Genomic DNA, 17,549 nt, shown 5'->3' with positions numbered 1-17,549 from the left:
GAGACTAATGCAAGTGTTGAAAGACAAAGTTATGTTTGAATGCATTTGTGGGATGAACTTTATCAGTTTTCTTATTTATAAATTTAGGTTCCTTAAAATAATGGGATTCCTTTCTGAAGACAGGGAAGTAACTGGCTGATATACAGTCATGCTAGCATTTGCGTAGTATACTTGATTTGTAGTCCTGTTTTAAGTTGTGTGAGCTGGACAAGCGTTCGCTCTGACCGTGACCGTTTTCTTCACAGGGAGTTGGAAAAGCACACGTCTCCATATCAGAAAGAATCTCTTACGCCTTGTGTATTCGTTGGCCGTGAGTCTGTTTGGCAAGATTGTTTTGAGTGTGATTGATCACTTATGTGTGGTTGCATGGGCCTGCTAGGAGAGAAGAGGGATTGTTTGTGTGAGCGTGTGCAGGCGCACACGTTTATCCAGCCCCCTGGTGAAGCAGAATCCGTGGAATGCAGAGGAATGCCGTTTCTGGACTGGAGCTCTGTCTTATTACTAACAGGTGAGTTCTGCACTTTGCACTCTCAACATAACACATGGTTTACACTTTTACATCAAAGAAAAACACTGACACATGCATGCTTTTTCTAATGCACACACTCCCATTCCCCCTCTCCATCACGGCAACAGTTGTCACATGTCAGAAATGAAGCCATGTCACTCGTCCCCTGTCCATTAAAGTATTTGTTTGCAAGTGAAGCGTGAGACAGATAGGGGTGCTCATGGATACAAGCCAGGCTGAACACCTGTAAGCAGGTAGGATGAAGTGCAGGAATGGGGTGTGTGAGGGTGACCACTGACAGCTGAGGTGTAACAATGCAGCCAAAACCCATAAGCCGTACCTGTCTGTGCCTGTCTGAAAAATGCTCAATGATGAATCATAATTACCAGTCTAATAATGCTACCTAATCACACTACTTCATGTAATGGCTCAAAATGGTTCAGTCTGTTGGTGAAATATTAGACCAGGCATGCCATGTGTGCTGCTGCATGACTCCAGCTTGGAGTTGCTGTAGCTGATGCCCCTCTATTCAGATTATTTTACTTCAGTAAAAGTAGCTATAGCACCCTGTAAAATATTAAATTACAGGTAAAGGTCTAGCAGCAAAAATAGGTTATTTAAAAGTATATTTCATGTGCAAGTAGAATTTTAATGCTGTAGTCAGTAGAGTTTAGTTTTACTACGTTATATACTGTTGGGTAGATGCATGTATAACAATACATTTTATTTTATAATTTAAACACATCCATGTGTAAAATCATGTGTGTGAAGTTACTATACCTGTCAAGTAAATGTAGGCCTAAGTAAAGTGAAAATAATTCTGATGAAATGTAGTTGTAAAAACATAAAATGGAAAAGTACAAGTTTATTTTAAGTACTTTCTAAATTGTATTAATTCAGGGAAGGATCACTGAGAGGAAGTCAATCTTTTGCAGGAATGTCCTGATCACCTTCACACCTGGAAGCTGAGTACAACCACAAGGTGATCTGCAGAGCTGCAGCCCCTCTGCTGCAGTTTGGGGTAAGGGCCTTGCTTAAGGGCACCTCAGTGGTGGTAATGCTAATGTAGAATGCTAATTGGATGACTTAAAATACTTTTGTGCACAGCTAATGCAAATATGCTAATGCTACACTGCTGCTGGTGTCACTGGTTTTGAGCCAGAAAAGACACTGGTTTTTAATATTAGACCCTAATAATAAAACCAGGGATGTTTCTGATTGAGAAGAAATTAAGAAACAAATAAGCTTTTAAAAAAAAAATTAGATTTTTTTGTTTGGTTACATATATTTGACTGTTATCAGTTAGCAATCAGTTACTATAGTAAAAATGTACTTTTATACTTTTTGAACAGATTAGATAAATCAGCCTATGCTATCATTAGACAAGAAATAATACCTAGACTTTTCTCTTTATAAAGACCAGATACTGCAGGTAAGTGACTTGATTTGACATAACCTGTGACCTGACTTGCCCACGAAAAATGACTTGGGACTTAAGACTTTGACCAAATGATCTGGCACTTACTTGAGTTTTTGACCAAATGATTCGGGACTTACTTGAGACTTGAACCCAATGACTCTGGACTTACTCAAGACTTGAACCCAATGACTCTGGACTTTCTTGAGACTTGGACCAAATGACTCAGGACCTACTTGAGACTTGGACCAAAATACTCAGGATTTACTTGAGACTTGGACCAAATGACTCAGGACCTACTTGAGACTTGGACCAAAATACTCAGGATTTACTTGAGACTTGGACCAAATGACTTGGGACTTTCTTGGGACTTGGACCACAATGGCTTGATTCACAAGTCTGCCAAACACGTTAAGAGGCCTTGATTAGATCAAGTTGTCATGAGTTTGTTTGAATAGCCTGCTGTTGAAATCATTTCAACTTCCTCAAGGTATCAGAAGGATGGATCAGAGCATCAATTCACATCTGTTTTCCAGTTGTATTGCATGACCACACTTTGTTTCAATTTGAAAATGTGAAAAACATGTCAAGCAATGCCAGATGTACCTGAAAAGTTAACGCGTGACTGCAAAAATATGCCCCATTTGTGTAATCTTATTTATTTTTGCATTTTTTGCCTGTAAATCTGATCTGCGGTCTCACATCGCTCCTACTTTGGGAAACATTTGAAACCTTCCCAACAGTTTCTCCCCCCTCCTCCTCCTCCTCCTTCCTCCCTGTTTTATTTTGCCCAGAAACGGCACAGCAGGATCCCTGTCTGGGGGCTCAACCGCGCCTAACTCATGCTGCAGAGTTTTACAACAAAAGACAACAACTTGGAAAGTGTTTTTCAGTGGAGTTACAAGGAACTTTAGCAGTGGACAGGGAGAGAACAAAGGGGAGGGTCGGTTCTGAGCTGATGGACTCGGGGATGAGATAGCGCTCATAACTGTAATCCCGTCTCCCCATCCTTCCTCCGTCGGACGCACGGTTCTTTTTTCTCTCCGGATGATGTAACTGCTTTATGACAGATTGGACTCGGATGTATCCTCGCCGCTGACGAAGTGCTCGCAATTTTCCCTTTTAATTATCAGCGCACGGTAGTGATATATCCGACGGCACAACCCGCATCCTCTGGTTTTAGGAGCCAGGTTTTTGGTGAGGGGGCTCAGCTCCGCGGGACGTTGCGCAGCGCTCAAGTGGCTGCTCCCCGTGGTCGGTGGTCGGTGAGCGGTGGTAAGTGTCTCAACTGCGACTAAATTAATTACTGTTCGTTAATCAGAAAGTAAGGCTCTTCGTAACTACTTTTAAAAGTAGAAGTTACACTTGTCACCCCGCTGAGAGCTGCCTCTAACGGCTACTAACTAGGTTACTTTCCATCCGTTAGACAACGTCAGTTAGCTGCGACACTTGTTTAAAATGACGGCTGCAACTTTCTCCTACCTTCCGAAGTAACTCAAAGAAAAACCCGTCAATTAGCCGGTTTAATTTACTCATAAAGTTTAGGCAAACGTGATTTCTCTGAATTCAAAGTGTAATGAATAAAAGAAAGCCAGGAAGAGAAGAATTGTTTACATCAGCCGTTACAAACGCAATTCCAAGTAACTGCCGTTAACGTACGTTACACATTATTGACCTTCAGATCTAACCGTCTACACCAGAGATCTTCAACAGGGGGTCCGGGACCCCCAGAAGGGTCCTCAGTTACTGCAGGGGGTCCGCCAAGTTGTTTGATAATTTTTTAATATGTCTGAAAATATAAATACAACGTATTATTAGCAAAGATAAATTTGTAAAAAAAAAAAAAACATTAACTCAACCCTGATGCTAGGCTAACTGGCTTATATGGGGTCATGTTCTCCGGTCATAAATTTATGCCTTCGCAGATTTAATCCCGCATTTTGTTAGGGTTAGGGTCAGGATTAGGATGTAGTGTTAGAGTCTACATAAATATGTTTGCCAGGGAATCCGGCACTGATTGCGGGGAAAAAAAAAACAAATCAGGGAACATGGGACCCTTTTTGGGAAAAGTAGGGAACATTGGACCTTTTTTAAAAAAAAACTCCTATGTCCCCCTGTCACAAACAAAGCGGGGAACATGGGTGCTTATAGGCAAGATAGCCACTGAGGTAGCCAAATTGAGCTGAAGGATTCAATCTGCCTTCCAAATGTATGTTCAACATTAACATATGATGTATACATATATGAATATGGTAATAATGATCATTGTAATATCTTAGTATTGTATGCACCATAAAAAGCTGTAGGGCTTTAGGCCGCCCTAGCTGTTTGGCCCAATTTAATATGCAACTCAATTTAATACAGTATTTGTAGTTTGAGTACCCTGCTTCGTCTCTCTTTCAGCTAGGGTGTCCTTGACCTAAAAACGTTGAAAACACCTGGTCTAAATGATATAATGTGTCCGTGGAAATAACACATTTTAGTTTTATATTCACTGCTACTGTATTTGAAACAGTAGGCCACGTGTTTTTACCACTTTAACCTTAATAAATGGTGTCTGAGTGTTCTGAAAGTGAACTCTTGAAGTCTATCCAAAATAAAAAAGATATTTTATTAAACCAAGTCCCCACTACCACAACAGCACACCCGCCTCCCCTTTATCTTTTAAATGTATGCACAATACAAGAGGAGAGGAGCTCTGTTGGTCCTTGTAGACAGAGGTTTCTTGTGTCAGAGACATGCAAGTGCTGAAAAACGCGTGGGCTAAAGTAGGCTAGTCGACGTGGGTGACCACCAGACACTTTTTTTATAAGCAGCAGGAGAAAACGATTTTGTAGGTTGTAAATGACGTGACTGGTTGAGGCATTTTTAAAGAATTGGGTGAAACAGAGCAGAGGACAGACTTGGTATTAGAGTCAGGTGGTATGGAGCAGACATTTGCCTCCCTCCCCTCATTGTATTGTCTCCTTTTTGACAATACAAACGCAGCATAATGTCTCTGCACCTGGTGATTCAGATAATTAAGAAGTTGTCTCTTTAAAACGTTCAAATGAACCAAACATAATTAGGAAATAATTAGGCCAAAAATATGAAGCACAAGTTGGTAATCACCAGGACGTTGCCAATCCACAGCCTGTATGTAACCCAACTTTCTTATTAACTATACAGCCAGGTATCCGACATCAAGAACAGAGCAAGAAAAGAGCTTTGTGAGAGTTTGTGTCTTTGTGTGGAGCAAGGTTAACAGCGGTAACATGCTGTGGTTTTCTGCCCCTTTAGGTGCAGTCATGTGGCAGAGGATCCAGATTTGTTGGGCACTGTTTGCACTGTATTCAGCGGCACCGCCTGCACACATCAACCGCCTGGCGCTGTTCCCTGACAAGAGCGCCTGGTGCGAAGCCAAGAACATCACACAGATAGTCGGGCACACGGGATGTCAGCCTCGCTCTATTCAAAACAGGTCAGGATGAAGGCCCTCTCTGTCCCTCTCTCTCTCACTGTCTCTGTCCGCAATCTCTCTGCAGCTGAAGAGAATAATGCAGAAATGTCTAGATATCAAAAAGGTGCATCTTCAGAGTTATGCCTCAGTTTGTCGGGCAGATTTCTGTATTTTTCTGCCTTGCAGGAAGTTATTTGTTCCCAGTAAATTAAGTTAAAACAAACTTGCAGGGGGTTGACACATGTGTGAGACAGCATTCATTACACTTGAAGTATGAAAGTCTGAAAAAATAACAAATTACTTACACAACACTATGCTGAGCAAGTTTAAACTCTCCGTGTTAATTTCTACATGCTTGAAATTAGTGGCTGCCTCTGTGGTTGGAAAAATATATTTTAAGTAAGTATAACGCTGGGGATATTATATATATATATTAATCATTGTCAACAAATACCATGAAAAAGCTTTAAAAATGGGCCACGCATACTTTACTTTTCTTTTTCTTAACTGCCTTCAAGTTACTTACAACAGTTCATTAGTTATTCTAGTAACACTCGCTCAGAAAACATTGATATGTATTCTTCCCTAAGCTGCCGTCCCCACACAGATGTACAAGTGTTGCACTCTGCCTCCTATGTTTACCACAATATTTGGGAGCGACGCATTCTTACTGTAATCATGAGCTTAATTGATAATGAGAAGTTGACCTAACATTTATAAATAACAAGTCTCCATTTTGTGATTTTGTGTTTGGCCTGAGGCTACCAGACATCCACAGCTCTTGCTCACACAGGCATGAACGCTCTGGCCGCGCAGCTGAATCGTGCAATGTGTTCTGTCCTCCTCACAGAGCGTGTCTGGGCCAGTGTTTCAGTTACAGTGTCCCCAACACGTTCCCACAGTCAACCGAGTCCCTGGTGCACTGTGACTCCTGCATGCCTGCCCAGACGCAGTGGGAAGTGGTAAGATTTATTGCACATTAGCTCATGTAGCAGGCACACACCAACACTGACTTGTCCAACTCACACACAAAACCACAGGTTTCCAACATGAAAGAATGACTGTTCGCTGGTGAACACAAAGCAGATGGAAAAAAATAAACAAACTGAAATGGAAGATTTTGAACATTTGTGTCACAATTTCTCCGGTACTCTATGAACCTTAATCCTGTATTTTATACTCGTCTAAAGTTCATTGTCCCTGTAAGCCAGAAGGAATCCAGTCTTTCGACAACAAAGGCTTTTTAGTGAGGTGTATGTCATTTGGAAAGCTGCCAGGTAGACTAGCCGGGTGGGACCACAGGTGAGGTCTCCTCATGTTTCAATGGAAAATATTGTATCTCTTGGAGTTCAGTGCTGTTACCTGATAGATTAATTAAATGCAGTACTGTTTGTGTTGCTTGAGAACTTACAAAGTAAGGATCTGCAGTCTCACTTTGCGTCTAATGAATGGAAATGGATGTTTATGTCTGTGGTTATGATTGTTATTGCAGGACTTTAAACAAAATTCAGTTTGAAACAAAACAAAGTCAGTTCTCATGAAAGAGGATACTGCTCCATGCTGGTTTGGCACTTGGTGGTAGATCTTGATAAAACTGCTGAATTATCATTTTCGAGGGTTAATGGAAACAGTGAGGGGAAGTTGCGTGAGGTCTTAAGAGCTAGAAGAGCTTGTGTAACACTGAGGTTTACAGTGGGCTTGTATATTTTCTGCTTGTTTTATAGTTTATTCTATTTTCAAACAAATTCCCACACACTCATTTGCAAAAAGACATTTATTTGCAACGTTTAGGTGCTGACCTTCATCAGGCAAAATAATATTTATTCCATGGACAATATAATCATGGAGCATTTTTTTTTTTCGTGAAAATGAAACAGTCTCTAACGAAGCAAAAACACTGAGGAGTGTGAATCTGACCAAAAACATCTATTCATACAGTATATAACCGTACGGTACACGTTGTAAAAATCCGATTTCCTTAGAAGGAAAAGTAGTAATAAAGAAAATATCTCAACAAATACAAGTTAATAGTAACATAAATACAAATGAATAAAATAAGTCAAAATGCAAAATAACCACCTCTCCTGACCAAGTTAACAGGTAAGTGTCAGTTTTGTGTAAGTGTATGTTTTTCACACTATTTACTGCAAAAATAAATATGATGACCACACAGACAACATGCTACCTATAGACTCTCTTGTTTAGCAGAATGTTCTTTTATTTAATTACAAACATTTTTCCTGAAGAAAATTCAGTTCGCAGATCGACATTTAACACACCGGTCACAGGAATACAGTGATGACAACAGCAACAACAATCAAAACGCATTTTAACATTTTGTGACTGTTTTTAAAGAAATGCAAACAGGCCAAAACGTTTTTTTCCCCCATCCATGAATGTTAACTCGTGCAGCCAAGACTTTTCTCCAGTGCTGACACGGCGCTGTGAAGATAAGTCTGGCAAAACTATTTAGTGGATAACAAAGTGGAAGATTTAAGACCTAAGACCTAAGCTTAATATAAAGTTCAGTTTCTGTTCATTAAATATGGCATATGTGTATATATATATATATATATATATATATATATATATATATATATATATATATATATATATATATATATATATATATATATATATATATATATATATATATATATATGTGTGTATGTGTGTGTGTATGTGTGTGTATGTGTGTGTGTGTGTGTGTGTGTGTGTGTGTGTGTGTGTGTGTGTGTGTGTGTGTGTGTGTGTGTGTACAGGTGACTCTGGAGTGCCCGGGTAATGAAGAGTCTCCTCGCGTGGATAAGCTTGTGGAGAGGATCTTCCACTGTAGCTGCCAGTCCTGCAGTAAGGACGGTGGCCAGGAGGGGGCGGTGATGCAGCTGTATCCAGCAGACAACGTTGTGGACGCTCCGTCTTTATCTCACACCCTCGGCGGCGCTCAGCCTCACCCTCTGCCTCCCTCAGACACACACTCTAATAAGCATGCTCACCCGCACACAGACCATCACACACTACCACACACATCAGACGGAGGGTAGGTGCAGCTCTTTTCTAACATTGCTCCTCTCTTCTGCCCTCTCCTTTCTACTCCACACTGCATCCTTTGTACCAATCTCTAGTATTGTAAAGGCACTTTGAAAATATGGCTTCACTTTGTGTTAAAATGTTTCACTAAAGGCACACACACACACTCTGACAGTCATGCTATCAGATTACACTCTATTGTATATAAACTCGTACAAACACACCAGCCTGTGCACTCTTTTTGTTTGCTGATTAAACATGCATATGTGTGCTCCCGGAAATGACTATAGTCTGTTAATAAGATGTAGTCTCGTTACTTTTAATCAGCTTAAGAGCAATAAATCCTATTGTTGTGATGACTGTCATTTTGTCTTTTATTTAATTCACACAAGTGCCAATTAACACTCTCCTTCTCTGTCCCAGAGAGCATCAGTGGCGTTGGAAAAAGTGTTTTTTGTGTTGAACCAAAGAAACACCCACAGCCTCCTTTTACTGTTTGTATAAAAAAAAAAGAAATAGTGGTCTTTTCTTTAATAAACATTTAATAGATGTTGGTGCGGCTGACTGGAGCTCAGAAAAGCTGCTGTTTCCCCATTTCATTGGTCTGAAAACAGCACTGTTGTGGCACTTTCTACCTCTTTTTTTTTTTTAACCTCTTTCCTATTTTTTATGTTGTTGGATTAAAAGCTGCAAAATTGACCATATGTACGTTAAAGGAATCGTTGTTTGCTGTAGTTTTGCCTCCTGTTCATGCTGGCAGTGAAATGACCCCTTCTCAGTGTGACTGCAAAGTAAGAGATGGAGGGGTAAGGGGGGATTCACAGTCCTCATGTTGTGCAAGAATGCCTTTTACTCAAGCTAATATCAAGTTTCGGTCTCTGTATTTCTACAGTCTGTATTTACTTGCAGAGCGATAGTAACACAAAGAGGGAATTTCTTTGGAAGATAATCCACTTGATCTGGTTACCTCAGACTGCTGATGTTGTCCCCTTTCTCCAACACTGGAGTCATGCTAGAAGGGGGTCTCTCTACAGTCGGTGTGGAGAGAAATGATCACAGTAACCAATAACTCAAAAAAATGTACTTTGAAGTGCGGTGATTCAGAATGGAAAAAGGACGCTACAGAGGGCTAATGGAAGAATTTAAGAGACTCCGTCCTCTTAATGGAGCTTCAAATTGGGATAATCATTGGTACTTGGTCAATATACTGTTTACAACAAGATAATATATATATATAAAAAAGGTTTTTTCTTTTCTATTTTTAGTCCTTTTAGACTTTTAGACTTTTTAGACTTTTAGACTTTTGCTATAAAGTAGCCTGCAATAAAACATTTACTTTGGTTACACTTCATTTTACAGGGCTATCATTTCTGATTCATGCCTCCTAAAACTTCCCATTATGTTTATGGAAAAGAAGATAGAGACAGTGTTCAACTAATACACTTTTTTGGGCGTTTTTTCTACAGACAAGCATACAGTTCACCCTAAAGTTTCTAATAAGTCAACAATAAATTAATATTTTCTTGTATTTTAAAGAAGAATTCTCCTCCAAGGAAATTTCTATTTTATTTGTATGTATTGGTAAAATATATTTTTTTCTTCCAAGAAACCCTTTCTAGGAAATATTTCCTGTAAAATTAAAAAATACTATAGATATAGTGCGTAGTGCGCATAGTTGTAGGCAGAGAGCGACAGAATCACACAAAGCTTGATGGTCCTAAAGGAAACACGTGGAGGATGTTCAGTTCATGGTCTGATGGGTAAAATAAACTTCAGTCCAGTCAATGAAGAAAGGCTGAAGGACGTTACTGAGGAACATTGTAAAGTGTGTGTGCTACGCCAAGTTAAAAAAGTTCACAGAGAGCCCAGCAGATGTCAGCAGAGGTCACAGGTGGAGTCTAGAAAGGTTATATATACTGTAAGCTTCTTAAGTTACTTTTCAGCTCCTCTGAACCAGACACCAAACCAACAAAGCCTTCCCCCAGATTCTCCTCTGCATCTTTCCTCTCCTCCATCAATCATTCCCTCATCTGTGTATCCACATACAGACAGTATCTTTTCTTTCGTTTCTTGTCAGCTCTGTCCCATATCCTCTCATCTCCCCGCCCCCCTGTTCGGTGTAATTAAATTTGAACAGAAAAAGGTTGACTGTCTGTCTGTGCTGCAAAACAAATCGATCATGCGCTTATCTCTGCGCTGCACAGCTGGCGATGCTCTGAGATTGGTGAAAGGCAGAGGGAAAAACTCAGAGGCACATTTACGAACATAGCACAGCATATTGTCACATACTGACTGGTTTATCCAGCTTTAATCGACTTTTCCCCTTTGAACACTTAACGTTTTCAGTTCTCATGCACACAGGCAGGCCCTAAAGCTTATCACCTTTCACCTGGTACAAAACACATCCCATGTCTTTCCTTATAATCTATATTTTCTGATACAGTTTTGGTTGATTTGTTTGAATTTATTGTATATTTCTTCTTATTTTGATCTGTGAGTCACTCTTTACAGTATGTGTGAATATAAGATTACCCTAATCTAATTTTCCTGAGATGTTATCTGATTATCTGTCTAAACTGAAATACACTTACAGGTTTACATATAACCCTGAGCAAAGGTCACTTTGGACAAGAACAACATGATGAGGCTATGAGCAGCCTTTATAATAAGTTATTATTTAAACAGACAAATGTACAATACATACCAACAATGGCTTTATAATGAGCTAATTGTTAAAAACAACCTTAATACCAGGCTCATGTGTGGTGTCACAGTGTACCAACCACGCTCTGGAGTACACCGTGACATCACTGCGATCATCAAGGCGCCTGTTGAGTTGTTTTAACAGGCTGTCCAGGTTTGTCTTTTTGGAAATGTTACATATTTAAGAACGTCAATCAAATAAAGCTTGAAGAAACAGTACCATTTTATAATAAGGCACAGGCAAACTTTATAAAGTGAGTTTAACCTAACAGAAATATATATATAAATTAACAAGAACGACTTCATGGTTATAACGAAATCACTTTCTTTGTTCGGTGTTATCCTTTCAGTTTAACAATGCATTTATAGGCTCAATGTCAATTAGCCTAATAAGTAGGTAGTAGTACTTCTTTTTCTTTTTTTTAATAATTTATCACGTTTGAATTAAAAGCAAGTTTTAAGTGTAGGTCATTTATTTAAACATTTTTAACAACAACAAACCACAAAGTCAGTCATGAATTCTTAAAAGGCTAACTTTTAATACATTAATAAATTCATTTTAACATGTGTGGAGGAGGGTTTTCCACAACCTGGCAACCCAAAAGTTGTTCTTATTGTGTGTGTCTTAAAATAAATTAAAATAAGATAGATCAAACAGGGGCTTCAGGGGAAAACTTTTCATAATGACTCAGTAAGGTATTTCTTTTTTGTTATTTAACAAAATCAGAGATTGAAGCAAAGAGGTCAGTTCTAGGAGCAAAGGAGCAAATAAAGTTCATCAGGTGTTGAAGAGCATTAACTTCAGGGTTAACATGGTAGCAAATAACATCTTTAAGGGTCAGAGAGTAGACAGAGTTAGCAGCATAAAAAATGAGATTCAACATCACTCTAAAACTTCTTAGATATATCACAATAAAAAAACAGTTTTATAAAGTGATCAGCAGCGATGACACCAGCCTCTCAGTGGTCCTGCATTTTGGTTTGTGGGTTAATGTGGGGAGCAGCTGTGGGGTCTGTTGTGTTAAAACAAAAACATTTCAATTTGAAATAAAACAGTTGTTTTTTTTAAAGTTGGAGATGTAATTGTTGTGCGACCGCGTGAGCGCGCAGTTGACGGTAGTGCGCGCGGCCCGGAGTCGCTCGCTCCCCCGCGGACGCACAGAGGTTCCTCACAGCCTCACTCCAGCAGCACAAGGGCTCACCTCACAGGTGCTCCTCTGCGCTGCGGTTCAACAAAAACAGACGCTTTTATTTCTTTTTGTCGTAAAAATAAGAGCTCCGAGTGGATCACCGGGAGAGAACTCAAACACGAGCACACCGGAGGGATTCACGGGATCCCACTTGTAGGTAAGCAACCACATTATCATCATAACGTGTTTATTATGGGGTACATAGTGCTGCTCTATCTCTATCACATGCATCAATGTGTGTGAAACCAACAGTTTACGACAGAAAAAAAGAGTAACCAAGTCCAAAATATAATTTAAGCATCAATGTAAAGGAACAGCAAAAAACACAAAAAACTAAATATGTATTCAGGTTGGTTGAAACTGCTCTGAGAGGAGCACGTGTCCCGTCCGGTGGGATGCTCCTGGTTTGTGTCTGCAGCTCAGCAGCAGGTCGTTCAGGGTTAAAAGGTTTCGGACTGATTCAGTTTAAAATGGATCATATTGGCGCAGTGAGACGAGCACCGATAAATGAGATCGACCGGAGGATCGATGGGGAGACAGACAAGACAGTGTGTGTGTGTGTGTGTGTGTGTGTGTGTGTGTGTGTGTGTGTGTGTGTGTGTGTGTGTGTGTGTGTGTGTGTGTGTGTGTGTTCCTCATTTACATAGTCCAATGAGTTATTGGCTGCCTGGATCGAAACAGAAGAAGAAGGCAGTGAGGGGCCACGGCTCAGTTCTTATTGTTCTTATTTAAGGTTTTAAAATCAAGCATGCATGCACAAATTAAATAAAGCCTGGAAACACAGAGCAAGGTTTCTTGATGTTTTTGTGATAACAAGCTAAGAAATATACTCATTGAACATGCAATCATGTTAAAGAACTTTATTGTCTTTGCATAATACACAACTTACATAGGTACAGTAGTGTTTTGCAAGCATAATCTCTCCTGTTATGCCTCTGTTGCATTCATTAAATTAAAACTTTAATAAGTCAAAGAATTTGTCAGTGCCTGTAACCACCCTGCAGTCTGAATCAGGACAATTCCCCCTCCGTCTGATTTGAACAGAGTCTTTGTTTCTCTATCTTCTTCAGGATGTGCGGTATAGAGGTGGACTTGGACGATGGTTCAGGGGAGGAGGAGAAAGAGGAGGAGTTCTGGATCGGGGAGGGAGTGAAGATGCTGCCCCCTCCCGTGGCCCACAGTGGGGGCAGCGCGTGGGGCAGCCGCAGGGGCAGGTGCGGCTGCGTGGCCTGCGGGGCAGCTCTCATCATCTGGGACCTGTGTGTCATCTTAGCCACCACTCTGCTCCTGGCTGTGGTCTTCTCCGTGGTGCTGCTGCCTGCAGTGCTGCTGCTGTACGCCGGTTTCCTCTGCCACTCCAGGGTGAGCTGTCACTCTGTTGTTTATTCCCTGTGTAGAAAAGCTGAGAGGAAAAGTTAACCGTTTCTCTTGTTGAAAGCTGACCCACCGGTGTGATTTGAGCTCTAAAATTCAAAATGTAAAGTTACATCTGAGCCAAATCCTGCCTCTGGATGATTAGTCCAGAGGATACTGTGCTGAGGTGGTTGGTGGACACTGATTCACTGACACAAAGTCCAGACTGTGATATCAGACAGAGGATTGTGTTTACACATGGCAGGAATCTCTGTGGGCCTCAGAGTTCACTATTTTAACAATGTGAAATAATAGGATAATGATTTGGGATATCTGTGTTGTCTAATGTGATATTTTGCATTGTATTACATTTTCACCCCAACTGATGTTTCCAAATATGTAATTTTATAACATAATATAATTTTATAACAATCCACTATCATGATTTAGAAAAAAACTGTATGCAAACTGATCACGCTGAAATGACTTTCTGTATAAATCTCTGTGAGATGTTGTGTTTCGTAGGAAGCAAACAATAAGGAAACAGTGTGGGAATGAATGTACTACAAGTATTTGGAACCAATTTAATCCATTTAAAAAAATGTAATCTACTAAAAACATTAGTTTGTTGTCTCCCAGTAGCTGTACAATTTCCTCCATTGATTCTTGACGCCACTTCTACTGTCTATTGACCAATAGTCTGCACAAGTTTAGATTTAGTTGCCGATGGCAACCCTTTAAATTACTAATCACCATGCTGGACATGTCCTGAAAAGCCTCCTAATTGTCCAGCTATTGATCTAAGACACATACCGTGTTAATGCAACGTCTCTGGTTCGATTCCAGGTTGTGACCTCTGTTGCATTTCACCCATACCAACCGCAGGAGGGTCAGAGCAGCGGCCCTTCTTACTTCGTGTGCACCATAGCCATTGCAAAGAACTGTGGCTGTTGTAGTGGTCATTCTATTTCTATGGTCAGTGTGCAAAGTGCTGAGCGACATTTTCTTTTGAACTAGTCAAATGACCGCAGTAAACAGTTCAATGTCCGGTCTACTCAAATCCCCACCACAGCGACTTACAGGTGGATCCAATATGGAAGTGCCAAAAGTGTCCACTAGGGGCGGGTTTCATAATAGAGCAGTTTCTCATTGACCCCCATGTTAAACAGATCGTTTTCACAGCATAATTAAACCTGTTTAAGGCCTGCTACAAAAAAACATTATAGTCTGTATGTTTAGGTCATATCTCCATGACAACACTGAGGGAGTTTTTGAGCAATTTCTTATTTTATTGGAGGTTAAAGTTTCTGAATAATTAGGGGCACAGCCTATTGAGTGACAGCTAGCCTCTGGCCCTCACTTCTCCTCGGAGGTATACGTCAGCCAGACGGACGTATCTTCCCTCCCCCAACTTCACATCAATGCCCCCTTTTGGTAAGAGGTATAGGTAAGAGGTAAGAGGTATAGGCGAGTATGACGGGATCAAGTTGAGAGAACGGACCTCGACGTAGAGGCTACGCTTATTTTTTATACAGTCTATGGTTCTACTCTGAATCTATTTCTGTGATTTTACCCCTTTCCACTTTCCACACGCTTCATTTCTATCAACTTCATCTGTCAAAATAAAGGCAAAATGCACAAAATAATAATAATAATAAATCTATTTTTTAAACTTGTAATTGGGGGGTCAAGGTGACAAGCTGTAAAGCTCAAAGCTTGAAATTTCTTACACCCCAGTTTGAGTCCTGAAGGGAACCTTCGTCGTATGTCATCCCTTTCCTGTCACTCTCTACTGTCAGCTAACAGACGATGTTTGACGATACGTTTTTAATACATGCATGAACACCTATCAAGAATGATTGATGCTGCTATAGTCTATATTTTTTAAATGCAAAAGATGTCCCTCATAGTGACAAACCCAAGGATAATAAACATTAATTTAGTATTTTCAGCCACACCAAGCACCTGTCATCACCTTTCAGCAGCAAACAAAACCCACAGCATGTGCCCAGCATGAAATGACAGACAGACACACAGTTAGTGACTAGCTGGTGAACATGGTGGAGCATTTTTTTATCCTCAGGAGTTGATGGAGAACAAAAGAGCTAAAAGTAGAGTGAATATTGCAGACACAAACACAACTGCAAATGAATGATAGTGTTGCTCTGTAACTGCTGGATAAATAAGCAACTGTTTGCTAACAAGTTTGAAAGAGTGTTTTGTTTACAGCTTGTTTCTGCTGTGAAAACGGCCTGTTTAACATGGGGGTCAATGAGAAATTGCTCTATTATGATACCTGCCTCTACTGAACACTCGGAGAATTGACATTTTTGGCACTTCCGTTCTGGATCAACTAGGAAGTCGCTGCGGTGGGGATTTGTTCACAACCCACCTTTGATACATTTGGCCCTGTTGCCCACTTGTCTCTGTGTTGAATGATTGACAGAGCAGACAAATTAAGAAAATGCAAAGCGTGCACGTGCAACAAGACTATAATCACGATTAGACCAGAGGAAATGTCGGTTCAGAGCAAAACAATTACAGACAGTGTCAATCAGGGAGTTCTCCCTATTGTGGCAACACTCTTCACATGAGATAGGGTCCCGCTGAGAAGACAAGGCTGTCTGATTGGGTGCCAGCACCAGCTGTGCGCAGACATGCTGACAGCACGATGAGGAGGAAAAAGTACTCAGTGAAAGCACTTGACAGAGGTTTTTGTGTGTTTGTGTGTGTGATTGTGTGTGTGTGTGTGTGTGTGTGATTGTGTGTGTTTGTGTCTCTCTGTCAGTGCGTGTGTGTGTGTGTGTCTGTGTGTGCTCATAAGTGTGTCAAACACTGCTGTTGCTAGGGTGCGTTGGAGGCGAAGCTCCTTTTGAAAAAGCTTACAATAAGGGATTGTTTAGAAAAGGGCTTTAGACTGAACACAATCATTTTGAGTGTGTCTGAGATAATGCATTTGTACTTTATGTGTCTGTCTGTGTATAACTGGTGTGTGTTCTTGTAAGGATGTCAGTGTGTACTTCTGCAACTGTCAGCTTTACATCTTTCTTTCATTTCCATCTCTTTTTGACCCTGGTCCTCCCTCTCCCTCTTGCTCGCCCTCACAAAATGATTGGCAGCTCGGTGCTACTGAGCCACTTCTTATCTGAACAGTAGAGGGAGGCTGGGAGAAACTGTCACAGCCGACTACCCACACCGTCCCTCCCCTGCACCCTGAGCATATGCATACACACACAAAAAACAACAAATCCCACCTATTTGCTTCATGACAGAAAAGAAACAGCTCCTTCTGATGCCAAAATGTTCATCACGTCCCCTAGAGCCCTCTTGTCTGCTTTTATCGTCCCCCTCTGTTTGACATTTTAGGTTCTTGACGCCCCCTCTGCCATCTGCCGTTACCTTGACGACAACAGCTGCTCCGCCCTCATTATCCTGGGTTTCGTGATGATGTCGCCGCTCGTGGTTGTGGCGGCCGCAGTCTTCTGTGGGCTGCTCCGAAGGTTTCGACTCCTGCTTCTCATTCAGCCGATCACACGCGCCTGGTACCGAGGACGGCTGATCGACTGGGCGAGCAGTGTCCACGCCTGGGTCTGATCGGGACGCAGCACGAGGCCCTGATGGACGGATGTGCTAACAGTCAGAGGATCAGAACGTTAGATTAGCGTCAAATTAACCAGAGAGATACAGCGGGTAGACAAAATAACAGAAACATCTCACGATGTAATCAACACACTAGTGTAAGAGGTGGTGACTTAACCGGATGCTAAGTCTTAAAGACAGTTTGGCGTAGTGCAAAATATACTTATTCACTTATTTTTGAGAGACAGAGCGGTAGTCAGAGACTAATGGTGGTTTATGGGAAACAAGTGTTTTGGGCTGCAGGGACGTTTTCAGTTGCAATACTATGAG

General features: G+C 40.9%; 2 protein-coding genes across 2 annotated transcripts; both read left to right on the top strand.

The window, feature by feature from the left end:
* Nucleotides 1–2,760: 2,760 nt before the first annotated feature.
* On the top strand, nucleotides 2,761–8,750 carry nbl1 (NBL1, DAN family BMP antagonist). Its single transcript, XM_083938817.1, has 4 exons — nucleotides 2,761–3,200; nucleotides 5,205–5,385; nucleotides 6,215–6,326; nucleotides 8,127–8,750. The coding sequence occupies exons 2-4, from the start codon at nucleotides 5,213–5,215 to the stop codon at nucleotides 8,406–8,408; spliced, it is 567 nt and encodes a 188-aa protein (XP_083794943.1). The 5' UTR covers nucleotides 2,761–3,200; nucleotides 5,205–5,212; the 3' UTR covers nucleotides 8,409–8,750.
* Nucleotides 8,751–12,406: 3,656 nt separating this feature from the next.
* Nucleotides 12,407–17,234, top strand: tmem88bl (transmembrane protein 88b-like; the record flags this gene model as incomplete). The annotated part of the gene is made up of 3 exons (XM_083938702.1): nucleotides 12,407–12,444; nucleotides 13,358–13,649; nucleotides 17,007–17,234. The coding sequence occupies exons 2-3, from the start codon at nucleotides 13,359–13,361 to the stop codon at nucleotides 17,232–17,234; spliced, it is 519 nt and encodes a 172-aa protein (XP_083794828.1). The 5' UTR covers nucleotides 12,407–12,444; nucleotide 13,358.
* Between the last annotated feature and the right edge of the window lie 315 nt (nucleotides 17,235–17,549).

Source organism: Echiichthys vipera (genome assembly GCF_963691815.1).
Source record: "Echiichthys vipera genome assembly, chromosome: X".
NCBI classification, from domain to species: Eukaryota; Metazoa; Chordata; class Actinopteri; order Perciformes; family Trachinidae; genus Echiichthys; species Echiichthys vipera.
The sequence above is the reverse complement of the archived record's forward strand: the minus strand, read 5'-3'. Positions and strand labels throughout refer to the sequence as shown.

Bases quoted from the DNA above. Each gene is read 5' to 3' on its own strand.
- nbl1 (XM_083938817.1), top strand. From the start codon at position 5,213: ATGTGGCAGAGGATCCAGATTTGTTGGGCACTGTTTGCACTGTATTCA. The intron at 5,386-6,214 runs GTCAGGATGAAG...TCCTCCTCACAG, and splicing joins CCTCGCTCTATTCAAAACAG to AGCGTGTCTGGGCCAGTGTT. The intron at 6,327-8,126 runs GTAAGATTTATT...GTGTGTGTACAG, and splicing joins CCCAGACGCAGTGGGAAGTG to GTGACTCTGGAGTGCCCGGG.